The 20074-nt window shown below is 51.8% G+C and overlaps 7 protein-coding genes across 7 annotated transcripts; 6 read left to right on the forward strand and 1 right to left on the reverse strand.

Annotated features, from left to right (window-relative positions):
- Positions 1 to 109: 109 nt before the first annotated feature.
- HER10_EVM0008751 (uncharacterized protein) lies at positions 110 to 2054 on the reverse strand (the record flags this gene model as incomplete). The annotated part of the gene is made up of 2 exons (XM_035478261.1): positions 110 to 885; positions 953 to 2054. The coding sequence occupies 2 exons, from the start codon at positions 2052 to 2054 to the stop codon at positions 110 to 112; spliced, it is 1878 nt and encodes a 625-aa protein (XP_035329770.1).
- A 3067-nt stretch (positions 2055 to 5121) lies between these two features.
- On the forward strand, positions 5122 to 6927 carry HER10_EVM0012102 (acyltransferase; the record flags this gene model as incomplete). The annotated part of the gene is made up of 2 exons (XM_035481505.1): positions 5122 to 5518; positions 5576 to 6927. Exons 1-2 carry the CDS (start codon positions 5191 to 5193, stop codon positions 6925 to 6927), a joined length of 1680 nt encoding a protein of 559 aa, XP_035330174.1. The 5' UTR covers positions 5122 to 5190.
- Positions 6928 to 7778: 851 nt separating this feature from the next.
- On the forward strand, positions 7779 to 10085 carry HER10_EVM0013381 (uncharacterized protein; the record flags this gene model as incomplete). The annotated part of the gene is made up of 1 exon (XM_035482742.1): positions 7779 to 10085. The coding sequence occupies one exon, from the start codon at positions 7779 to 7781 to the stop codon at positions 10083 to 10085; it is 2307 nt and encodes a 768-aa protein (XP_035330322.1).
- Positions 10086 to 11059: 974 nt separating this feature from the next.
- HER10_EVM0005150 (dioxygenase) lies at positions 11060 to 12706 on the forward strand. Its single transcript, XM_035474774.1, has 2 exons — positions 11060 to 11608; positions 11769 to 12706. The coding sequence occupies exons 1-2, from the start codon at positions 11163 to 11165 to the stop codon at positions 12439 to 12441; spliced, it is 1119 nt and encodes a 372-aa protein (XP_035329306.1). The 5' UTR covers positions 11060 to 11162; the 3' UTR covers positions 12442 to 12706.
- A 2263-nt stretch (positions 12707 to 14969) lies between these two features.
- Positions 14970 to 16152, forward strand: HER10_EVM0003257 (NADP-dependent L-serine/L-allo-threonine dehydrogenase ydfG; the record flags this gene model as incomplete). Its single annotated transcript, XM_035482921.1, has 5 exons — positions 14970 to 15200; positions 15276 to 15431; positions 15505 to 15890; positions 15953 to 16047; positions 16097 to 16152. Exons 1-5 carry the CDS (start codon positions 15066 to 15068, stop codon positions 16150 to 16152), a joined length of 828 nt encoding a protein of 275 aa, XP_035329062.1. The 5' UTR covers positions 14970 to 15065.
- Positions 16153 to 16787: 635 nt separating this feature from the next.
- On the forward strand, positions 16788 to 17528 carry HER10_EVM0013014 (dienelactone hydrolase; the record flags this gene model as incomplete). The annotated part of the gene is made up of 1 exon (XM_035482386.1): positions 16788 to 17528. The coding sequence occupies one exon, from the start codon at positions 16788 to 16790 to the stop codon at positions 17526 to 17528; it is 741 nt and encodes a 246-aa protein (XP_035330278.1).
- Positions 17529 to 18800: 1272 nt separating this feature from the next.
- HER10_EVM0005636 (isoflavone reductase) lies at positions 18801 to 20024 on the forward strand (the record flags this gene model as incomplete). The annotated part of the gene is made up of 4 exons (XM_035475242.1): positions 18801 to 18884; positions 18950 to 19234; positions 19306 to 19632; positions 19743 to 20024. 4 exons carry the CDS (start codon positions 18801 to 18803, stop codon positions 20022 to 20024), a joined length of 978 nt encoding a protein of 325 aa, XP_035329375.1.
- Between the last annotated feature and the right edge of the window lie 50 nt (positions 20025 to 20074).

Below are 20074 nucleotides of genomic sequence, written 5' to 3' on the forward strand. Positions count from 1 at the left end.
CATCAAGGTAATTTTTGTCTTCACAAGCTTACTCTGTCCACCTTAGGCAATTTAGCTGGGGTTTTCAGATATCTCACATAGGCCTTCTGGGCGAATAGAGGGCTATTGTTCAGAGTAAACTGAACCCCATATGCTCAAAGTTGAACGACGGTAAGAATGAATCCCATGCTAGGTCAGATCCCTCCAAGATATCTAAACCCAACGTCTCCATGCTGTCCATGTCGACAGCATCCTGTGGAAAGTTGTAGTTACCATCCATGAATCCTTGCAAACTTGTTGGAAATGCTTCAGCAACTCGTCTTGCCGAATCCCATGCATCATTTGATGGCATAGCTCTACTCAAAGCCTTAGCTTTCCGAGTAGAGAAAGTTGGGCTGACAGTCGTTTCGCGCTCGCGTCCGTCCGTAAAGGTCTCCGATTGCCTCTCAGCAAGCTTTCGACAGTTTTCGACAAACTTAGCCAATCCAGCCCCCATCCAACTGACGAGGTGGTACCGCGTGCATTGTATGGACTGGCAGGTCTCTGCAGCTTTCGACACATGGTCAAAGGCTTCATCCTGGTCCATATCCAGATGGCGATGATACTTTGTTGCGACTTTGAGAAGGAAAGTGCACGCATATGCTATCATCGTGTGATTGTAGTGCGGTAATCCCACTAACCCTGCTTTGAGATCTGGATCGGTGCTGATAAGCTCGATCGTTGATCTAGCGGACTCAACCGTTCCGTGAGCTAAGTCGAGAAACTCTATCGGAATCGGATCATCGACAGGGTTGGACGAAAGCCCCCGAAATACAAGGGACCCAATGAACAATTTGGCGAAGTGGTAGTGCAGACGAAGATTCTTCCGAGGGAAGGCTCCTATCTGCCTCTCGATATCGCGTTGGGCTATTAAGCACATGACACAGTCAATAAATGCCGCTCACAACATTTTCCCAAGCCTCCCTAAACTTACTTCTGTATCGAGCAGCCCACAGATTGTGCCATCGGTCCACCTCTAAATCGAATTCCTCAAGCTCCTTTTTGAATATTCCCGATATGCGACTGTCATCATTCGAGCCGAACATATAGGTGACTTTCTCCAATATCAAAAGCAGTTCCAGCTGACTGGAAAGACGAGTGTCGGTGCTTGAGCTGGGAATGACACGAAGATACTTTCTCCATCCTGCCACAGACGACGGATTTCCAAAACTGGAAGGCCTGCCATATAGGATTGAGAGATGATGGTCGCAAATGTAGAAGAGATACCACACCCTCAAGCAACTGAGGACATCTTCTCGGTCCTTGAGCCCGAGACTGTTGGAAAACCTGTCGTCGAGTTGGCTGGTCCCGATGACAATTTCATATGACTTTTCGAGCTGGAACTCGATAGCTCGACGAATGGCGAGACCAGACACTGACCATGAAAGATCACTGAGCCAGAACGAAGCTATGCACAGTCCCTGAAAATCGTAGAGATTTACATGCTTCTTGAACATGAAGTCAGACACGAGCTTGCGGAGCCGAGCACTGCAGACGCGGTAAAGTTGCTCGCCCCCGTGTTCGTGCAAAGCCGAGACTGTGCAGATTGCCACGAATAAGAGGGGAGATGCGCGGCGCACGCTGTCTAGATCTTCAAAACGGCTTGTGATCCCATAGAGGTAGTAGTCAGTTCGCTCCAGAAACCTCTTCACCAGACGGTCTGCATCATTCCGCTGAAGGGTTCCTTCTGTGATGAGGTCTTGAGGCTCTTGTGCGCCTGGTTGAGCTGTCATAGGCGCTGAAGAAACAGCTCCATTCGCATTGGCAGACCTCAATCTCGTGATTTCATGCAAGGAGCTGATGGGCGCTTGACTCAATGGCTCGACTAGGTCTTCACTCTGTGCACATAACGAATCGGTTTGCTCTTCCATGTCTTGATCCTCATCTTCGATGAAAGTGCCAGTCTCATCCGGATGCAAGCCCTCAACATTCAGCCTTCCTGCAAGTGAACTTTTCAGAGGCCCGAGCAGCGGCAGAGATCCTTGTCGCAGAAGGCCATTAATAGCTGTGTGCAGCATGCGCATATCATCCACCATATCCGACCTATACAATGCATCATGTATCAGCGGTGCAACTCATCAGACATGAGGCGGGCAGTCAAACCGATTGGGGCTTGCATCATTGGACCTCGCCTCGATCTCTCGAGCTGGCCGTTTGAAAACGCACTCAATATTCTTCTTCCTACAATGCTGGCATGGCCCATCTCGGCCGCTCGGTAAGCATCGCACCTTCAAAGGGAGGTTAGCGACGCGCTAGTTGAAACGTCACGCATGCCAAATGGTCGGGGAGCCTGCACGTGCCTTTTGCTTCTGGCAAGAGGAGCAGGCCTTCATTCGGGAGCTGTACGCGGCCCGGTGCAGTCTCTCCGGCTTTTTGCTGCGAGTTTCCATTGTGAATGGAATGCCGTGCTGTCTCAGAGAACATGAATCGGGGAGAAAATGTCAGAGGCGCGGAGTTGACCGCGACGCTGAGACCCCGTTATGCCGTTATGACCGATATTCCTATAAGAATACTTCCCTAAATGACCTAGCAATGTGTCTGAGTGACCTCCTCCCTTTTTGCTCTCCCTGTCTGCGTAATGCCCTCTAAGAAATGACACGATGTTCACCAGAGCACTAGACCTGAGCTCTATTATAGATATTGGAGATGATCATGGTATCTGGTGCCTTCCCCATTCATTTTACCCACTGTGGAAACTATCAAAATAGGTTCAAGGCGCTCAACGCGTTGCAGATGACTGCGCAACGGAGATCTCAAGCTCATCTGTCTATATTGGTATGGGGACGGCTTATTCATGTCTGCTTTTCTTTTGTCAAACAAGGGTTTGCATATGGAGTAGAGTCAGATGGATAGGGCACTGTGCCTGGTATGCTTTGATGACCAGCAGGAGATCCTGAGTACGAAACCGAGCACCCGACTCGCCGACGTGGGCTCACACATTCCCCGTTTGCACCCATGGATCCAATTGATCCTCTAATGGCTCGTTCGGCTCCTGGTGAATCACAAACGATCGAACGGCGGGCTTTGTCACTCGAAGAGTCTCCCTTCTTTGCAAGCCAGCCACGCCGACCCCACCCATGTTTTCAATACTCAGACAATAGTCTCAGTCGTAGCCTGCTTAGAAGCTTGTAGCTCTGCTTGCCGGAACGTATGAGCGGGCCGACACTCGAATGAATCTCGGTCATTCTCATCCCGGCAAAGGAGCGCTCGCACTTTCGAATTAACATCACTACCTTATTACAGGATACTTATAGGTACCTAAGGTATCGCATTCTCCTTCCAATCATAACATCACCAATGTGTAACCGTAATTTGCACCTCATTCAGTGGCTTGAATGTCACTCTGAGGTAAGTGAATAGATATAAAAACTCTGGCCCAACATCATCTTGGCACGAACTTTCCGACTCTCGAGCAAACTACACTGACCCTTTCTTGCTTTCTACGTTTACAGCTTAAGACCCACGGGGCCCAGCTCCTTCTAGGCATGGACTACTATCGTATCAACCCATACATGATGTCATCAGCCTTGTGTTACGGTCCAGCATACCATTTTGAGATGTCTGACACGCAGGCTCATTTCCCATCATACCAGTCACTGACCGGTTGACTGCCCACGCCTCACCTCGCCAAGCTTGCCTCGCCGAAGCCTCATGCTGGAACACGGATTCGGTTTACTTGTTTCCTGGCCGAGACTCGTCTTATCCGGGAGCGCAACACCTGACGGGACCTGACCTCGGCCCGCTGACCGCGCTAGCTTAGTGCGAGACACAATCATTCCTCATCCCTCCAACCTCCAGTCAGCATCGACATCCAAACAACCTTCAGGGCGCGAAATAAGAATGCCGTGTAACCGACTGAAAGGATTTGTTTCAGGATAGTTGATATCCCTTCCGTGTGCTCGCTTCTCGGTAAGACAACTTGTACCCATCCCGAGTTGATGGAGAAGGCAGCAAAACGTTTTGCAACATAAAGTCAGGACTGTGAATGATCTGTCATGAACCAGAAGAGTATTTTATGCAACGGGCATTTCAATCACGATATGTCGAGGGGAGTATTCGTTATATCACTGCGCTACATGTGCCATGTCGGCTCGGGTTGTCCTTCATTTCACGCTCAAATGAAGAGCTAGACTGGACATTGAAGTACTATGATGAGGCAATGTAAACAAGAGGCAAGTACATGTAAATCCTCTGAAAATGCATGCTCATATCAAAAAGTAAGGAAGGGGCCACTCATAGTCTTAATTGGGGTTGCACAAGGCGAAGTATCATTTCCTCGAAATGCGGCCTCTAGGGTCCAGTCGACTCCCTTGCCCTGCTGATCTTTCGGCTGGTGTAACCTAAACCACTTCCTAGGGGCTTCGGTGGCCCACCAACGAGAGTGGTGTCACAAAGCTTGCGATGAGAGCTCTTCTTATCAACAACGACTCATCCAGAGCGATGGAATCATATCTTGGTATTCAGCGACGTAATTACTCCCATAGACCCTGCTAGTTAGTAGGGAAGAGGTGCATGAGGCTCATTGGCATCGCAAAACTAGAAGGAGTCTAAGAACGTGCTTACAAAGTGCGATCCGAGCTTGCTGCTTGCGTTCCATCAGTCTTTCAGGATTTCTTCCTGGCAAAAGTAGTTCCAGCCGAGAGATCGAGAGCAGGTGGCAAAGGCGTGCCTAGAGCTTGACGGCTCTTCAGCTCAAGTTCGCATAGACTGATTTAGACTTTTGTGCTCGATCCAGAACACCAAAACGTCTCGATTGCTGCACTGTGAACAAAGAGTAGTCTCCAAAGACACCGCCTCCCGACTGCTAATTCGCCAAGCACAAGTTGAGCATAAACATTCCTACCTTGGGCGCATGTCATGGTGCTGACCAGTTGAAAGGGCGATGGACATTTCGACGCTCGATGTGGTCCCGATGGTCGCCTATGACCCCCAAGGGATTTCTTACCGAAGATTCCACTCCATAAGACATTGTGGCATGCGGGAGCAACGCACGAAAAAAGGGGGCGAACTTCTCGGCCCTCGAAATCACCAAGTAGCCTCCATAAATGTCGCTTCGTTTTCTTGTCAAGCCGCAAGCAGGGCTCTTGGTGCTTCACCTCCTTGACATTGTCCAACATCACCACTCGGGCAATCAGCAGCACCGCCTGCTTGGAGGGCACCACCGACGACGCCATGTCCGGAGACCTGGAGTCCAGCTTGCTGAAGTCTCAGCCTTCCTCTCCTTCATCCTCCTCGCAGGCATCTTTCTCTTCTTCTTCTTCTTCTTTGGATGACTTGGAGTACGCTCGTCTTTGCCAGGACGACAAGGTTGAGAGCTTCCGCATTGAGACTCTCGAAGTAGAGGATGATATCTATCTCGACGACACCTTCGTCGCAACTCGCCCCTTGCCGCCTTGGCTGAGATATCCCAAGAGCCTTGCTTTGGCCTTGATCCCGAGTTTCCTGCACCCAGTGGATCCTGATGCGACGCCAAGGCCCCTCCATCCATCAGCTTGGCTCGGTAAGTTGATCCAAGTCTCGGCACAGCCTAGGTTTCTGTAGCTAATTGAAGATGAAGATGGACTTCGAGGACTCGCAGCGTTCTTCGTCGTCTGCCACCACTGGTCCCTCTGCACGTTGACCGGCGAGGTCCGCCGTGGCTTCATGAGCGATGATACACCTCTCTTTCTCCAGATCCCAATCCTTCGCTTGGCTCTTTCAGGACTGTCGAATGTCTGCGTCTTCTTCGTCATCTCCGGTTATGCCCTGAGCTACAAGCCCCTGAAGCTCATCCAGCAGAAGAAGTCGGCCGAGTTTGCAGTCGCTGCCGCTTCTTCTGCTTTCCGTCGCTATATCCGCCTCTTCCTCCCGACAATGATTACGTCCCTCGCCGTCGCTGGCCTGGCCTATTTCAAACTCTTCGAGCTTGAGCCTTTCCCCGGTCCATCTGTCACAATGTTCAGGCCGCCAGCACTAGACAATGTATGGGACCAAGTAGTCGGCTGGTGGGGGCACTTCTCAATTTTGTCCGACCCAATGGCCAAGAACCTTGACAGAGGAAGAGGATTTCCATATCAGCCGCAACTTTGGACCATCCCCGTGGAGTTTGACGGTTCACTCATTGTCTTCTTGGCACATGTCGCTTTTCACCGAGTTCGCCCTAGCGTTCGAATTTTTTTCCTTGTATGCCTCCTCATCTACAACCTTCACTCCGGCTACTGGCAGTTCTTTCTTTTCCTATCCGGCCTGCTCCTCGCTGCCCTCAGATTTTACGGCGACGATGAGGATGCCGACTACGAGAGCAACGGCTACGGCTGGGAAACTCTACCACACCTATCGAGCCCTTCGTACTGGCGACGTGAGGGGCTGAGGGGATTCAATGCCCCAATTTCGTTGATTAAATCTTCCAAAACCTACGGGATCTCCAAGAAGACTCTCCAGATAGCCTCTTTCATCGGCGCCCTATGGCTGCTGTCGTTCCCCGAGGGGAGCGGAAGTGTAGCGCAGACCCCAGGATATAGAAACCTTTCCTGGCTAACCCCTGCACGATATGGCGAAGGCGACGGCCTTTGGATTCCCATCGCCGCTGTTTGGCTGGTTTTCACTATTGACCAGTCCCAATTCATTCAGCAGCTTTTCACGGGTCGGGTTATCCAATACCTCGGCCGGATATCGTACGCCATCTACCTCGTTCACAACTGCCTGATTTGGCTATGGGGTTATCACTGCGTCCAGTTCTTTAGTGTCATTACTGGCACTCCTCTTGAGGCCAACCTTAGCACTAGTTGGGGATTTGTCGTCTTTCTTTCAACGTGTCTTTACCTACCGGGCGTCGTCTGCGTGGCGGATTTCGTGCAAAGATATGTGGATGTCAACGCTGTCAAGTTCGCGGCTTGGTTCGAGGGAAAGTTGATTGAAAAGACAAAGTAGTGGAGTTTTCAGGGTTGAACAATTACTTAGTTTAATCATCTAATACATTACGATTCTGTCAAACTCAATTGCTCACACTAAGGCCTGTCCAACGCTAACATAGCCTATTTCTAGTCACCGCTGCCTTTATGGCAACTGACATGATTTAGAGGCATCCTTGAGTGCATATTAGATCACTGCCAACGTGCACCATCAGGGTGACATCTATGAGATGACAAATGTCCGGAAGGGTTAGCAGCACTCTTTCTAGCGACTTTTTGGGAGAGATGTTCAGCATGATTATCTACAAGTCAAGGTGTCCTAGAGACTTAGTCAGCTCGGTCAGGACGTTCATCGCGAGCGTGTCTCACCGAGGTGAACGCCAAATTAGGATGAGAGGTCCGCTTGAAAGGCCGGAGAAACGAGCACGGCGATCGTTTCTCCGTGTTGTGGATCGTCATGTTAGCCCAGACGCTTCCACCCGTATATCTAACGGATCATCGGCTAGTCAACCTTGTGGATGGAAATTTCCGAGTCAGTGCCACAGGGTGACTGTGGGTACTGTCGAATACGAGCAGCGCCTAATTGGGTTGCCCGTCCGTTCGTAGGGTTTAAGGCTGGATATGTTCTCATGTGGGAGGCGATCTAAATGGAGAATCCAATCTCGGTTCATTTGATCAACCTTCTTTGGAAGCTTGAAGATTAAATCTGGCCTTGAGGGCGCACTCAGGGGGGCGTCATCATCGAAATATGAAGGCCAACCTATTCTTCTTGCCCGGCTGTGCTTCACGCACCTTGGCGTGAGTTTTTGCATGTATTCAGAGAGCATCGGACGCAGACTAACGCTGCCAAGCCGTGGTGTCATTTGAGACATGGGAGTACCGGAGGCACAACGCAGCTGGGAGCTGGAAGACCGGGCCAAGCAACCCTCTTTTAACCCACCCCAAGAAGACATAACCGCCTATGGAGCAAGATCACAATACCAACCCGAGCCTATATGGCCATTCCAAGAAACCGACCAAGACAAGCAGCCTCACTTCTCATCACCACCTCCCCCGCCACCTCCCCCTCCGATAAACCCGCCAATTCACCATCAACCCGCACCGAGTCCGAGAAGATCTGGCCACACCCGCCATGTCCTAAGGTACTGGGGCCTCGAGATCTTCACCCTGTTCGTCGCAATCTGCCTACTCACCGCAATCATCTGGCTCCTTACACACTACGATGGCCACTACATGCCGAAATGGCCCTTTGAAATCAACCTCAACTCCGCCATCGCCCTCCTCTCGACCTTTCTTCGCGCCGCCATCGTAGCCGCGGTGGCCGAAATTATCGGCCAGATCAAGTGGACCTGGTTCGCAGAGCAGACCCGGCCTCTCCAGCACCTTCAGGACTTTGACGCCGCGAGCCGCTCCATTCTCGGCTCCACGAAGCTCCTGGCGATGCTCGTGTGGAACCTGGGTTTCTCCTCCACCGGCTTCCTCGCCATCGGTGCCGCCACCGTGACGATTGCCAGTCTTGCCGTTGGTCCCGTCACCCAGCAGGCCGTCCGAACGGTGACCTGCCCCATGCTCGAGGACAACATCCGCGCCAGGATCCCCGCAGCGAACTACGTGCCGGGCTCGTCGGCGTACTACCGTGTCGGCGCCGGGTCCTATGAGATCGAGGTGGACATGAAGAGTGCCATGATCCAGGGGATCACGGATCCGGGCAGCCAGGACAGCGACGTCCAGGTTCTCTGCCCCAGCGGGAATTGCACGTGGCCGGACTACGGCACAGGCGTCACGCACGCGAGCATCGGGGTGTGTAGCAAGTGTATTGATACGACGAGCTTCGTCAGCGAGCCTGATACGGTGGGCAACCTGTCGCTGCCGGACGACGGCGCCGTCGTCAACATCCTGGCCGGAAAGTACATGTGGATGGGGTACAGCAACCTGACGGCGTACACGAAACTCTTTAACGACGACTTCGCCGCAGCCGCCCCGGTTTCGATGGCTAACTTTAGCATGCTCATGATTTCGACGTCTCCTTGCACGTCAGACAACTCGACGGGGACATCGAAGCTGACGTGCCCGCATCGCCTCTCGCAGTCCGACAATAGTTATTTCAGCAACCTGGGTGATTACGTCGCCGCCTCGTGTATCTTATACCCTTGCCTAAAGGAGTATCATGCGCGGTATGTGAACAACACATTGACGGAGACGGTCGTACGCACAACGACGGCGGTGTCCAATCCTGCCGAGAACGCGGCGTCGGGATACTCATTGTACGGCAACTACACGGCGAGACAAAGCCCGTGTGTGATTGACAATGGCACCTGGTACGATACCACCAACCAGAGCCAGGCCTTGGACGTTCCGGGACGCATCTGGACCAACTTTAGCGTGAGCGGCAGCGACGAGGTCACCCGCGTGCCGAACGAATGCCTTTACAAGATGGACGGGACCTTCTTCTCCGCGCTATCGACTTTCCTCAAGGCGAGCTTACTGAGCGCCTCGTGTAAGTACGACTCCATGCAGAGCGGCCACCTCAACTGCTACGACTCGTGGTGGCTCACGCCGCTGTGGGCCGACATGAACGCCACCGTGACCAACCTCACGAGCACCGTCGACGACTTTGCCTGGGCCGTGACGAACAAGCTCCGGATGACGGGGCTCGGGCCGGACGTCATCCCTGGCGCTAACGCTCTATTGAACCGGCGGGCCGAGGCGCTGGGCGAGGTATGGGCGAGCTCGACGTGTACCTACTTTGACAGACAGTATATCGCGCTGCCCATCATCTTGGTGGGCCTCTGCGGGATCCTGCTAGGCTGGATCATCCTCAAGAACTATAACGACCCCGAGCAACCCGTCTGGAAGGGCAGCGTACTGCCGCTACTATTCTTTGGGTTGCATGATACCATGGGGCCAAAGGGGACAGCCGGCGGAGCGAGCAATGGTGGTGAGGGGCCCAGGGACGGGGGCCGCATGGCCAGGAATATGACGTTCTTCAAGGAGAACGGACGGTCGGCGCCGGAGCTACATCGGATCCAGCAGGAGTCGGGCCGGATGCGGGTGCGATTTCACGGCGGGACGGACCCGGGATTCTTAGATCTGGGGACGGGGAGGAGTGATCCGGAGGCCGCGAATGCCTCGTTAGTGCCGGAGCAGGGTGACTCGCGTGGCACGAAGATGAGATGATGATTGCTGTAGAGAAATTAGAAACGTGCCTTTTTGTTGTCAATCCTTATGATGTAGACTTGTCTTGATTGTGATCAAATGAGCCTTTCCCCAAGGAAATGTCGTTGAAGCCAGTATTGAAGGGACGTTCGGGAGGTCGAATCTTACCAGCGCCGATCCCGGAAGATGCATTAGGTGGCCTCTGAGTCTGAGATTAAGCAAATCGGTGGTGATAGAGACTACCGGTACCTTACTGCGATGAAGAAATTCTCTGGGCAAGAGACGCGACAACCGAGTCTGGGATCATGATGTGCTACAATTCATCTTCCCCTATCACACACGACTCGTGGAAGCCAACCTTAACCCTCAATATCCGCGTTTTTTCCCGACTGAGCCGCTTCGATGCGCCGATTTGATGCGCTACATGGTCAAACATCGAACGATGGAAAGCTGAAGGATCCAACAGTTCCGGCTGAATCCAAAACCGACAGCGACGCCCGCCAGACAGGTCATGCCAATCAGGAGAGATGGATCCGTCAGCGAGCTGTGAGCAGAATCCCAGCCATCTGGCATTGGACGGACTCTGTCTCCATATGTTCCTGGCGTCCAGCCAGTTAGAAACAAGAGAACAACTCTTGATGGAGTCTAGTCGATGCCGTCTGTCTTCCAGAGTGTCCTCCCCGCATGCTTTGAAGCTTTCCCACGGGTTTCCCCCGCATTTCGGCTGCTAGGCGTGGGAATTACACTTACCCATGCCATCATCGCTACTCATTGTCCCGGATCTATGTTTTGCCCCCCTTGGCTGAGTAAAGGACCGCAGGGACCATGGCGGGGGTTAGTCCGTCCTATCTGCCACTCTGATCGAGGTCTGGTGGTGGGATGGGTGAGCCACCGCGGGGCACAAAGCGCGAGGCGCGAAAGTTTACCCCAAAGAACTGAACCCCTAGTCAAATTGCCGAAGTCTGTTGCCGCACTCGATGCCGCACTCTGTTGCCGCAACCATAGATGGTCATACGATTCATGCCCACCATCCGTGGCTTGCTTGTCTGGATTGCCCATGCCTAAATCCGGGGCTCCAGATTTTGATACTTAACCATCATGGCCCTCCGGTTCATTCGCAGGTTTGCTCCTGTTTCAAAGAATCTCTCATCCTACAAGTGCTCTCCTCCATCTCCATCACAGCGTGTTGTTCCTGTTACCCTCCAGATACCCTCCACCAAACACATCTCCACAACATCCATCACAATGGCTACGAACGGCACAAACGGCGTCAACGGACACGCCAACGGCGCCAATGGCACCAAGAGCAAGTTCGACCCCAACTTCACACAACATGTCATCGACCTCATGAGCCCCGAGACCAAGCCCAGACACAGACAGGTTCTCGGCTCTCTGATCAAGCACCTCCACGACTTCTGCAGAGATGTCGAGCTCACACAAGAGGAGTGGGTTCTGGGTGTCAACTACATCAACTCCATTGGCCAGGCCTACCAGAAGAACCGCAACGAGGCATGGAGAGTGTGCGATATCCTGGGTATTGAGTCGTAAGTCACAACCACCCCCCTTTCCCTGCCCTCTAGCGCGGCCGTCTACTCCGAAAATCATCTACCCCGCGTGCGCGGCTTTTCCGGCCGCGCCACTGCGATGCCATGTTCGCAAGCAGAGACCCAGCCAATGGCTAACAGTTCTCCCCCCTCTCTATAGTCTCGTCGACGAGATCAACCACACGGTCGAGACCGAGTCCGGCGTCACCCCCACATCATCCACCATTCTCGGCCCCTTCTGGTCCCCCGAGACCCCCTTCCGCGACCTCGGCGCCTCCGTCGTCCAGAACATGCCCAAGGACGGCCAGCTCACATACTTCCACGGTGTCATCAAGGACGCGGAGACGGGCAAGGGCATCCCCGACGCCGTCTTCGATATGTGGCAGGCCAGCACCAACGGAAAGTACGATGTCTTCGACCCTGAGAACCAGACTCGCCACAACCTCCGCGGCAAGTTCAAGACGGATGCCGAGGGCAAGTTCTACTTCTACTGCCTGAAGCCCACCGAGTACGCCATCGACACCTCCGGCCCCTCGGCCGATCTCCTCAAGCTCATGGGCCGCCACCCGTACCGCCCCGCGCACATTCACATGATGGTCACGCACCCCGACTTCATCGGCGTCACGGCACAGCTCTACCCCAGCGACGACCCGTACCTCGAGACCGACACCGCCTGCGCCGTCAAGGACGACTTGCTTCTTACTTTCAAGCCTGTTCAGAACGAGGCCAAGGGCGCCACCCTCGACGTCGAGTACGACGTCCGCCTGGTTTCCAAGAAGTACAAGCCGGATTCCCAGATGCTCATGCAGAACGCCAACCAGAACAAGTTCTAAGTCTAAATTTGTGAGGGCTTTCCTGATTTGAATGATGAGAATGAGTGGTTGTTTCAGCATGTGAGAGCGGAATGTGTGCGTGGGTGGTGTGCGCGCATAGTACACTGAAAGGACAGCACACTGGGTCTGGATAATTGTTTTGAGCATGAGACTCCGAAGAACGGAGATTTCTCTCTTTTTTTTCTTCGTGTATCCCTCCAAAACCGCACTGCAAAATGGCGTCAGTGCAAATGTGGCCCGTTAGAAGGCCCAATTTTCTCCGCACGAATTAGAAATTGATATCCTCTTCAAGTTGATTCGGTAGAAAATCGCGGTACTTTGGTGATTGGTTGAAACCCCGCGTGCTTGTGTTCTCATCTCCAAGTTTGCAACTCATAGACCTCCATTTTAGCTATTGAGTTTCTGGGCGAATGCCACGTAGCGAATTTGAGTAAACCGGCTCTTAAAAACCGCTCTAAATCAACTCATTCAACGTTCCCTCACTCGTGTGAAGTAAGTTCTCGTGTCCCTTGATGAAGGACATTGACCTGACTTAACGCGACTGAAAGCCCAACTCTGAGACTCTGCGTGTCTTCAGTCAACAGTGTCCCCGACTTTTCCCCTCCCCCTCCTCCACTTACCGGGTTCCTTCGGAAACCCTCGGCTAAGCTATTCGCCCTCTCCCTTGGCTCTTGGGGGGACGATTCTTTTCCCGACTCGAAATGCCGTGGGGGGCGAGACCGGGGTAGGACGTGCGTCAGTGGGTCTAGGCCGGAACTGGAGAGCGGCTTTGCGACACTGCTGACATTTTTAGTAGCCAAGAGATCACAGTTTCCCCTGGCTCCGGATGGTAGTCTGCACGTTATCGTGCCGTGCGTGCCTGACAGCTATCACGGCTAATAGCTACGGTAGGTAACGGACATTGAATCCGTACGCTCGGGTTCGTCGCTCTTCGGTCTTAACGTGAAAGCTGCCGATCTACCGGTATGAGGAGAGCCTCTTCCCGTATTACCCCGCGATCCCAGTGGGTGCCTTGTCATCACCGGCAAGTAGATCGGTCAAGGGATGGCAGGCAGATATCAATGACCAAACTAAGACCACGAATTCTAGCTCACGGGCAGTACTTTAGACATCGTATTCAGACCTCATCAGTTCTTCGAGAATTAGTAGATGTGGCAATGACATGTTTCTGATTCAAGGCTAAGATCTCGCCGCTCTGCATGCTTGGGGAATATGTAAAGCTCGGTATCTACTGATTGGGTCAATGACCATTTAGTAGACCTCGCTATGGAACAAGTTCAACATAGCTTCCGACAAGCGTTCTATGCTCCCGTCATCTCAAAAATAACTACCACGTGGTATTAAGGTGGACTAGAGAGGGCTTCCTTAACAGGCATAACCCACGGCTCCTACTTTTCCGGCAACGTGCGAGAGCACTATCTCTTTGGCATGAGAAACACTTTTCTCCGAGCTCATCCTAGTCAACAACATGAGTTGGAGCCTGTGCTCAAGCGTGCCGGTGTCTCTTGACGTGTCGTGCACAGCACAAGCAGTAGAGTCGGTCCTATCAGCGATAGGCCTTTTGTAAAAGGCATCCCTTGTTGCTTCGTGTCACAAAGCCAGGCCGTTAAATAACCCCTGTACCGCATGCCACAGTCATCGGCCCGTCTAGCTTGAGATCCGGCGTGAGATCCGATTCGTTCCCACGCTCCCGGCGTCGAGATAGCCTGTATACTGATCCAGGTCATATCAAGGGTTTATCGCTAGTAACATCAAGTAGAATCTCACCGCTAAGATCCTTTTGGATATTCTTTGATAGAGAGTCTTGACCCTCGTCATGATTCGTTGATATCTACGCCTGCCGTGAGCTTGAGGTCCTAAGCGTAGGGTGTCGTTCTTCCGGAGAAGGCCGAATAATCTCAAACCTAGCAGTTTTCTCTCTTCAACAAGTTTCGATGTAAGTGCATGGAAGGATCAAAGCTCAAGACTGTGCAAATTCAAGTGATTCCATATACTCACACTGAATGATGCCTTACTTAAATCATTCGTCCTCAGCACGACTTAGCCAGCGTCTCAAACCTTGACTTGACGAAGTACCAAGGCTACAATGACTCAGTCGGCGAGAAAGTCCGTGGAGTTGAGGCAAAAAATGGCCACTCCCCACCTGTGGACGCGCCGAGGTGTAGCGCGCCCAATAGAGGCTGTTTCCGCCCATAGGCTCTTTACGGCGGGAAAGGATGTTCTGCTTAGAGACTACATCACCGTACTCGTGCATGTTATCGCCGAAAATGAGCATCTTGTAGCTGCTTTGATAGGATGACTTTACTCAGGTTCTATCTTACAAGTGGGGTTGTCCTAGTTAGTCGACCATGACGTAGGGGACATTTGTAAGCTGAACAACTAGAGAATCAACTCATTCCGTGGTGTTGAATTGTTCTCAAATCACTGAGAGATGCCCTTCGGAAATCGTATAAATGCTTTTGAAAGACCATCGAAGCTTTTTCCCTTCCACTTAGTAGTCTGATCGATTCAACTTTGTCGAATTCAGATCAAGAGGAAGTTTGACTTGAGCTGCGACCACCTTAGCTATCCGACATCAAGATGGGCCTCGACGGAAAGAATGTCTTGCTGGTTCGTTAGCAATAATGACAACACCTGAGCTGCAACGCGGATCCATCGCTAAGTCTCTACAGACAGGCGCCTCTATGGGAATTGGCGAAGCAATCGCCACCGCGCTGGCCGCCAAGGGTGCGAATCTAGTTCTCGTATCCAGGTCCGAAGTAAGTTGGCGGCAGGGGGGCCAGGTATACGGGGGAAGCTTTGTCTGCGCGTCAGTTGACTGACGCTTTATAAAGGAGAAACTCAACACTGTTGCGAAAAGCGTGTTGAGTGCCAACCCGAACGTCAAGGTTATCTACCGAGCAGCTGACATTGGAGTTTTTGACGTGGTCGACAAGGCGATCGGCTCAGCCATCGAAGAGATTGGCGAGATTGATATTCTCATCAACAACGTACGTACGCTTTTCCATAACTTTTTGTGTGATGTCACATCCTTCCAAGCCTTGCTAACCCGTCCCCCCGAAGGCCGGCCTCGCTTTGGGCGCTCCCGCCAGGTTCCCGGACCTCAAGATCGAGGACATCATCACCATGTCCAACACCAACATCAACGGAACCATGTTCGTGACACACTCGGTACTCAACAGGTCCATGATGAAGCACAAGCCCGGAAAGGGCACCATCCTCAACGTCACCTCCGTCACTGCGCATGAAGTGCCACCGTTCCCGGGCGAGGCAGTCTACCACGCGAGCAAAGCCTTTCAAGAGGGCTTCACCAATTCTCTTCGCAACGAACTCGTGGAAACCGATATCAAGGTGCTAGCAATCAGGCCTGGTGTCGTCGCGACTCACTTCCACACGCAGCGGGTGGGTTTCGATCAAGACCAGTACGACTCATTCGTGGAAGGTTACGAGTAAGTTCTTGCCGCTATTCTGTTTCTTGTTTGCTATGAGTGAATAAACTAACGTCGGCCAGTCCGCTTGTACCTGAAGATGTTGCGCAGGCGGCGGTCTACATGCTGGAGCAACCGGACAATGTCTCCATCAAGGCGCTTGACGTCGTACCTACAGGTATGTCGAGCACCCCTGTGACTACATCAATCAACTAACCTGCAACTAGCTCAACGCTCACTCACCGTGTTCGATCGGACATGGAATCAGCGGGGTCATGATTAGATCTAAGTTTAATTGAATCAGGGTCAATGATGTACTCCGAAGCTGCAGCTCTTCGCGAGAGGCTGTATATTTTTCAAAGTGTGGAGATGGCGAGGATGTCTATATCGACTTTTCTGAACCCACATCTCTCTTCTGCTTGGGAATCAGCTGTACGTACTTAGTTAACCTAAGTACCTTTGGTTTAGTAGTCGCAGCAACATTAGTTGCCAAATCGAATTTCCGCCCCCTTCAGGCCGCTAAACCGAAGTCCCTAGCCTGAGTCGCATTCGTACTCATACGCCCAGAGCTTTCATTGGTACATCAACAACCTCGTTGTGACTATTTCACTTCAACTTGAGATGTTGGTATCCCGACCATCAATTACCTCGTCCCTGGTTTGGTGTAACGTATATCTCATTGGAAGATCGGCGTCCGGACTCTTTCCAGACCGACTTACTTTCTCCGCACTGTCATGGCACCGGTGTTTAGGTAGTAGTAAATCCGAAGGCTGCAACCTCAGCACTATTAATACGAACCCCCTCACAGAATCGTCTTACTCAACCCGTGACTATCACTCTCAAGATCGCAACTACTATTATCTATTATACTAAAGACACAAAGGGCAGTGCTCTATCCACGTCCCAAAGAACCCGAAAATGGCCATCCCATCGTGTTGCTTGAAAGCCTTTGAATGGGACGGCACTCCAACAGGCCGAACTGAGAAGCTCGCCAACAATGACGTCTACATCGTCGGCGACAATCCACTCGCTGCAGTTGTTATCGTTCACGACCTTCTAGGCTGGACCTTCCCCAACGCACGCCTCCTGGCAGATCATTATGCTCGCGAAGCCAATGTCACGGTCTATCTACCAGACTTCTTCGGCGGTTGGGTTGTACCCTTCGAGCCCGTGCTTCAGAATCGATGGCACGAGATTGACCTCTCGAGTTTTGGAAGAGACAATTCACGAGAAATTCGAGAACCCGAAATCACCAACTTTGTCAAGGAGGTTCGCAAGAAGCACATGAAAGTCGGGGCTATTGGGTTTTGTTACGGAGGGTGGGCAGTATTCCGCTTAGGAGCAAAAGAGCATGATCCTCCGTTGGTCGACTGCATCGCGACTGGCCACCCCAGCTTGCTGACCAAGGAGGATATTGATGGTGTTGGGGTTCCGGTGCAGCTGTTGGCTCCCGAATTTGATACCCAGTTCACCCCCGAACTCAAGTCCCATTATTTCGAGACTATGTTGAAGAAGGGCGTGTCGTTTGAGTATCATCACTACCCTGGTGTTGAGCATGCTTGCTTGACTAGAGGTGATCCCGGAAAGCCTGGAGAGAGGAAGGCGATGGCTCTAGCAAAGTCGGCCGCGGTGAGCTGGTTCAGTCAACATTTGCATTAAAGGCATCAAACGAGAGTGATATTTGAAGAGTAAAAGTTGAGGGAGATCATGGAATGATGCAGTCGAGAGAAAAGAGTAACTGAGCAGGCGTTGAAGTGTACTGCGTGGCACTGGGAATGAATTTAGCATACGTACGGCAATGGATTTCTAGTCTAGCCACTCGATTGTTTGTTGGTAATTTCAGTCGATAGCGAAGTCTATGCCGCTTCAAGTGTTTACTATCAATACGAGTTCGAGATTGTTTTTCGGAGAAGTTGATCAATGTAATGGCATCGCTTATATTTAGATAAGAGGCATGTATGTTAGACACTTGCCCACTCGAACATGATACATAGAATATCGTATTGACTAAGGTTTATGACCATTAATATGTTCGGCAAAGAAACAACAGGATGAAGTTGTGATCTCATAAAAAGGTTGTTACAACTGACTTGAACCACTTGATGAGATATTGTCTCGTCCAGTTTGTTGATCTTGTTGCTTCCATGTCCCTTAATCACTCGAGCCAAAACATGAAGTTGAGATGTGATATGCCTTTCATGCTTCGTCACGATGAAGTAGTAATTGTGCTTGCGCTAACTAGGATAGAACAAGCTTACGGTCAATTGTGGACTGTTAATCAGAACGGTGTACTTGAATTACCTTACTAGGTCCTAAATATTGGTACGGCATCACAATGACTCACTCTAGCACAGTTTCATCGAAGAGCCAACACAATGTTATTGATGACAGATTTCGAGATAACTCGTATCATTCGTATTCTTATACGAGGGAACAGCAACAAGACGCGGGGTTGATACTGATTTATAAGCCACAACCGCCAGTAGGGTCACCTCGGTCGAGGCTTGGGGCCGCCGCCCCCGGTCCTCCAGTCACTTCCGGAACCGAAACCGAGTGGGCTGGCGCGGGCCCCCGGCCCTAGGCACGGGAAGTTGCGTCCGCGTTGCATTCAGCCCCAACCCGATAAAACTCCGCAGCGTCAAACCGGGCCAGTCCGCAGCTTTTCCCCGCTTTTTGCGGACTTTTGGCTGTTCGAGACACCGACATGGAGAAATAGCGTTACGATGATATCATCCTCATGGCGATATGAGAGCCAATAGTAGGCGATTCTATGGGTAGAGAGGAATCCATACTTAGCTCCATGAGATTCTGGAGCATAAGTTAAACTCAAGTCCTTCTCATCAACAACAAAAGTGTAGGACTGGATCATTGGCTTTCGCTCCTAGCAACAAAACACTCTAGGTTCTTGAAAACCAAAGAACAACATAAAACATGAAGGTCGCAGTGCTCGGTGGAACCGGCGAGACCGGAACTTCCATTATGAATGGCCTACTCTCCTCGCCTGAGACGAAATACGTAGGGACCTGTCTATCATGAAAGTCTTTATACCTGGGTAAAGATACTGATAAGTCGTCTGATAGGAGATAACTGCGCTTATCCGACCGAGCTCGCTGGAGAAGCCAGAGGTCAAAGCTTTAGAGAGGAGGGGCGTCAAGATTGCCTCAGTAGACCTGAGCGGACCCGAAGATGAAATCGCGAATCAGCTTACCGGTCATGAGGTGGTCGTCTCAGCTATTGTGGCAGACAAGCTGCTCGACCAAATCCCCCTCGCCAATGCGGCTAAGAAAGCGGGGGTAAAGCGATTCGTCCCCTGCTTCTTTGGGACGGTGATGCCCGGCAGGGGCATGTTGTGGTTCCGAGATCAGGTGAGGAAGACTCCCTAGACCCCCAGAAGATGTCAAATTGGCCGTTGAGCTGACAACTGAATGCGTCCTAGAAAGAGGATGTCTTGAATCATATCCAAACTATTTACCTCCCGTACACGGTCATTGATGTTGGATGGTGGTACCAGATCAGCTTGCCCCGTCTGGCCTCGGGACGCATTGACGCTGTCGCGAGCCCATTCGACAACTGGATCGCGGGAGATGGAAGCGTTCTCTCTGGTATGACTGACCTCCGCGACGTTGGCAAATACGTCGCCCGCATCATTGCGGACCCACGGACCCTGAATTACAGAGTCTTCGCCTTCACCGAACTCATGTCCCAGAATGAAGTATACGATCTGATTGAGAGATTGAGTGGAGAAAAGGTTGAGAGAAAATACGTAAGTTCTAGACCACCTTCCCAAGGCGCGGGGACAAAAAGGCACACATGAAGCGATAAATAGACGGTGAAGGCTTAGCTTTGAGCGATTAAACTGACATCGAAACACAGATGTCGGCTGATGAGATTGAGGCTGCGATGGTCAAGGCGAAGGATGACAAGGCCAACCCTCATAGGCTATCGGTTTTACAATATCGGAAATCGTGGGGCCTCCGAGGAGACAACACGCCGGAGTACGCGCGATACCTAGGATATCAAATCGCCAAGGATCTGTATCCCGACCTGACGGGAAATTCTTTTGAGGCTTTCTGCAGCGAGGCTCTGGAGGGCAAGGTCAACTCCATCTACGAGAAGAAGAAGCGCGAGGCCATGGAAGCAGCTGGTAAAAAGTAAACAACCAACAGACTTCTGAATCGGTAGGGTTCGACAGGCTCAGCAATTGC

This window comes from Colletotrichum scovillei (assembly GCF_011075155.1).
Source record: "Colletotrichum scovillei strain TJNH1 chromosome Unknown Contig00009, whole genome shotgun sequence".
Taxonomy (NCBI): domain Eukaryota; kingdom Fungi; phylum Ascomycota; class Sordariomycetes; order Glomerellales; family Glomerellaceae; genus Colletotrichum; species Colletotrichum scovillei.

Bases quoted from the DNA above. Each gene is read 5' to 3' on its own strand.
- HER10_EVM0005150 (XM_035474774.1), top strand. From the start codon at position 11,163: ATGGCCCTCCGGTTCATTCGCAGGTTTGCTCCTGTTTCAAAGAATCTC. The intron at 11,609-11,768 runs GTAAGTCACAAC...CCCTCTCTATAG, and splicing joins GATATCCTGGGTATTGAGTC to TCTCGTCGACGAGATCAACC.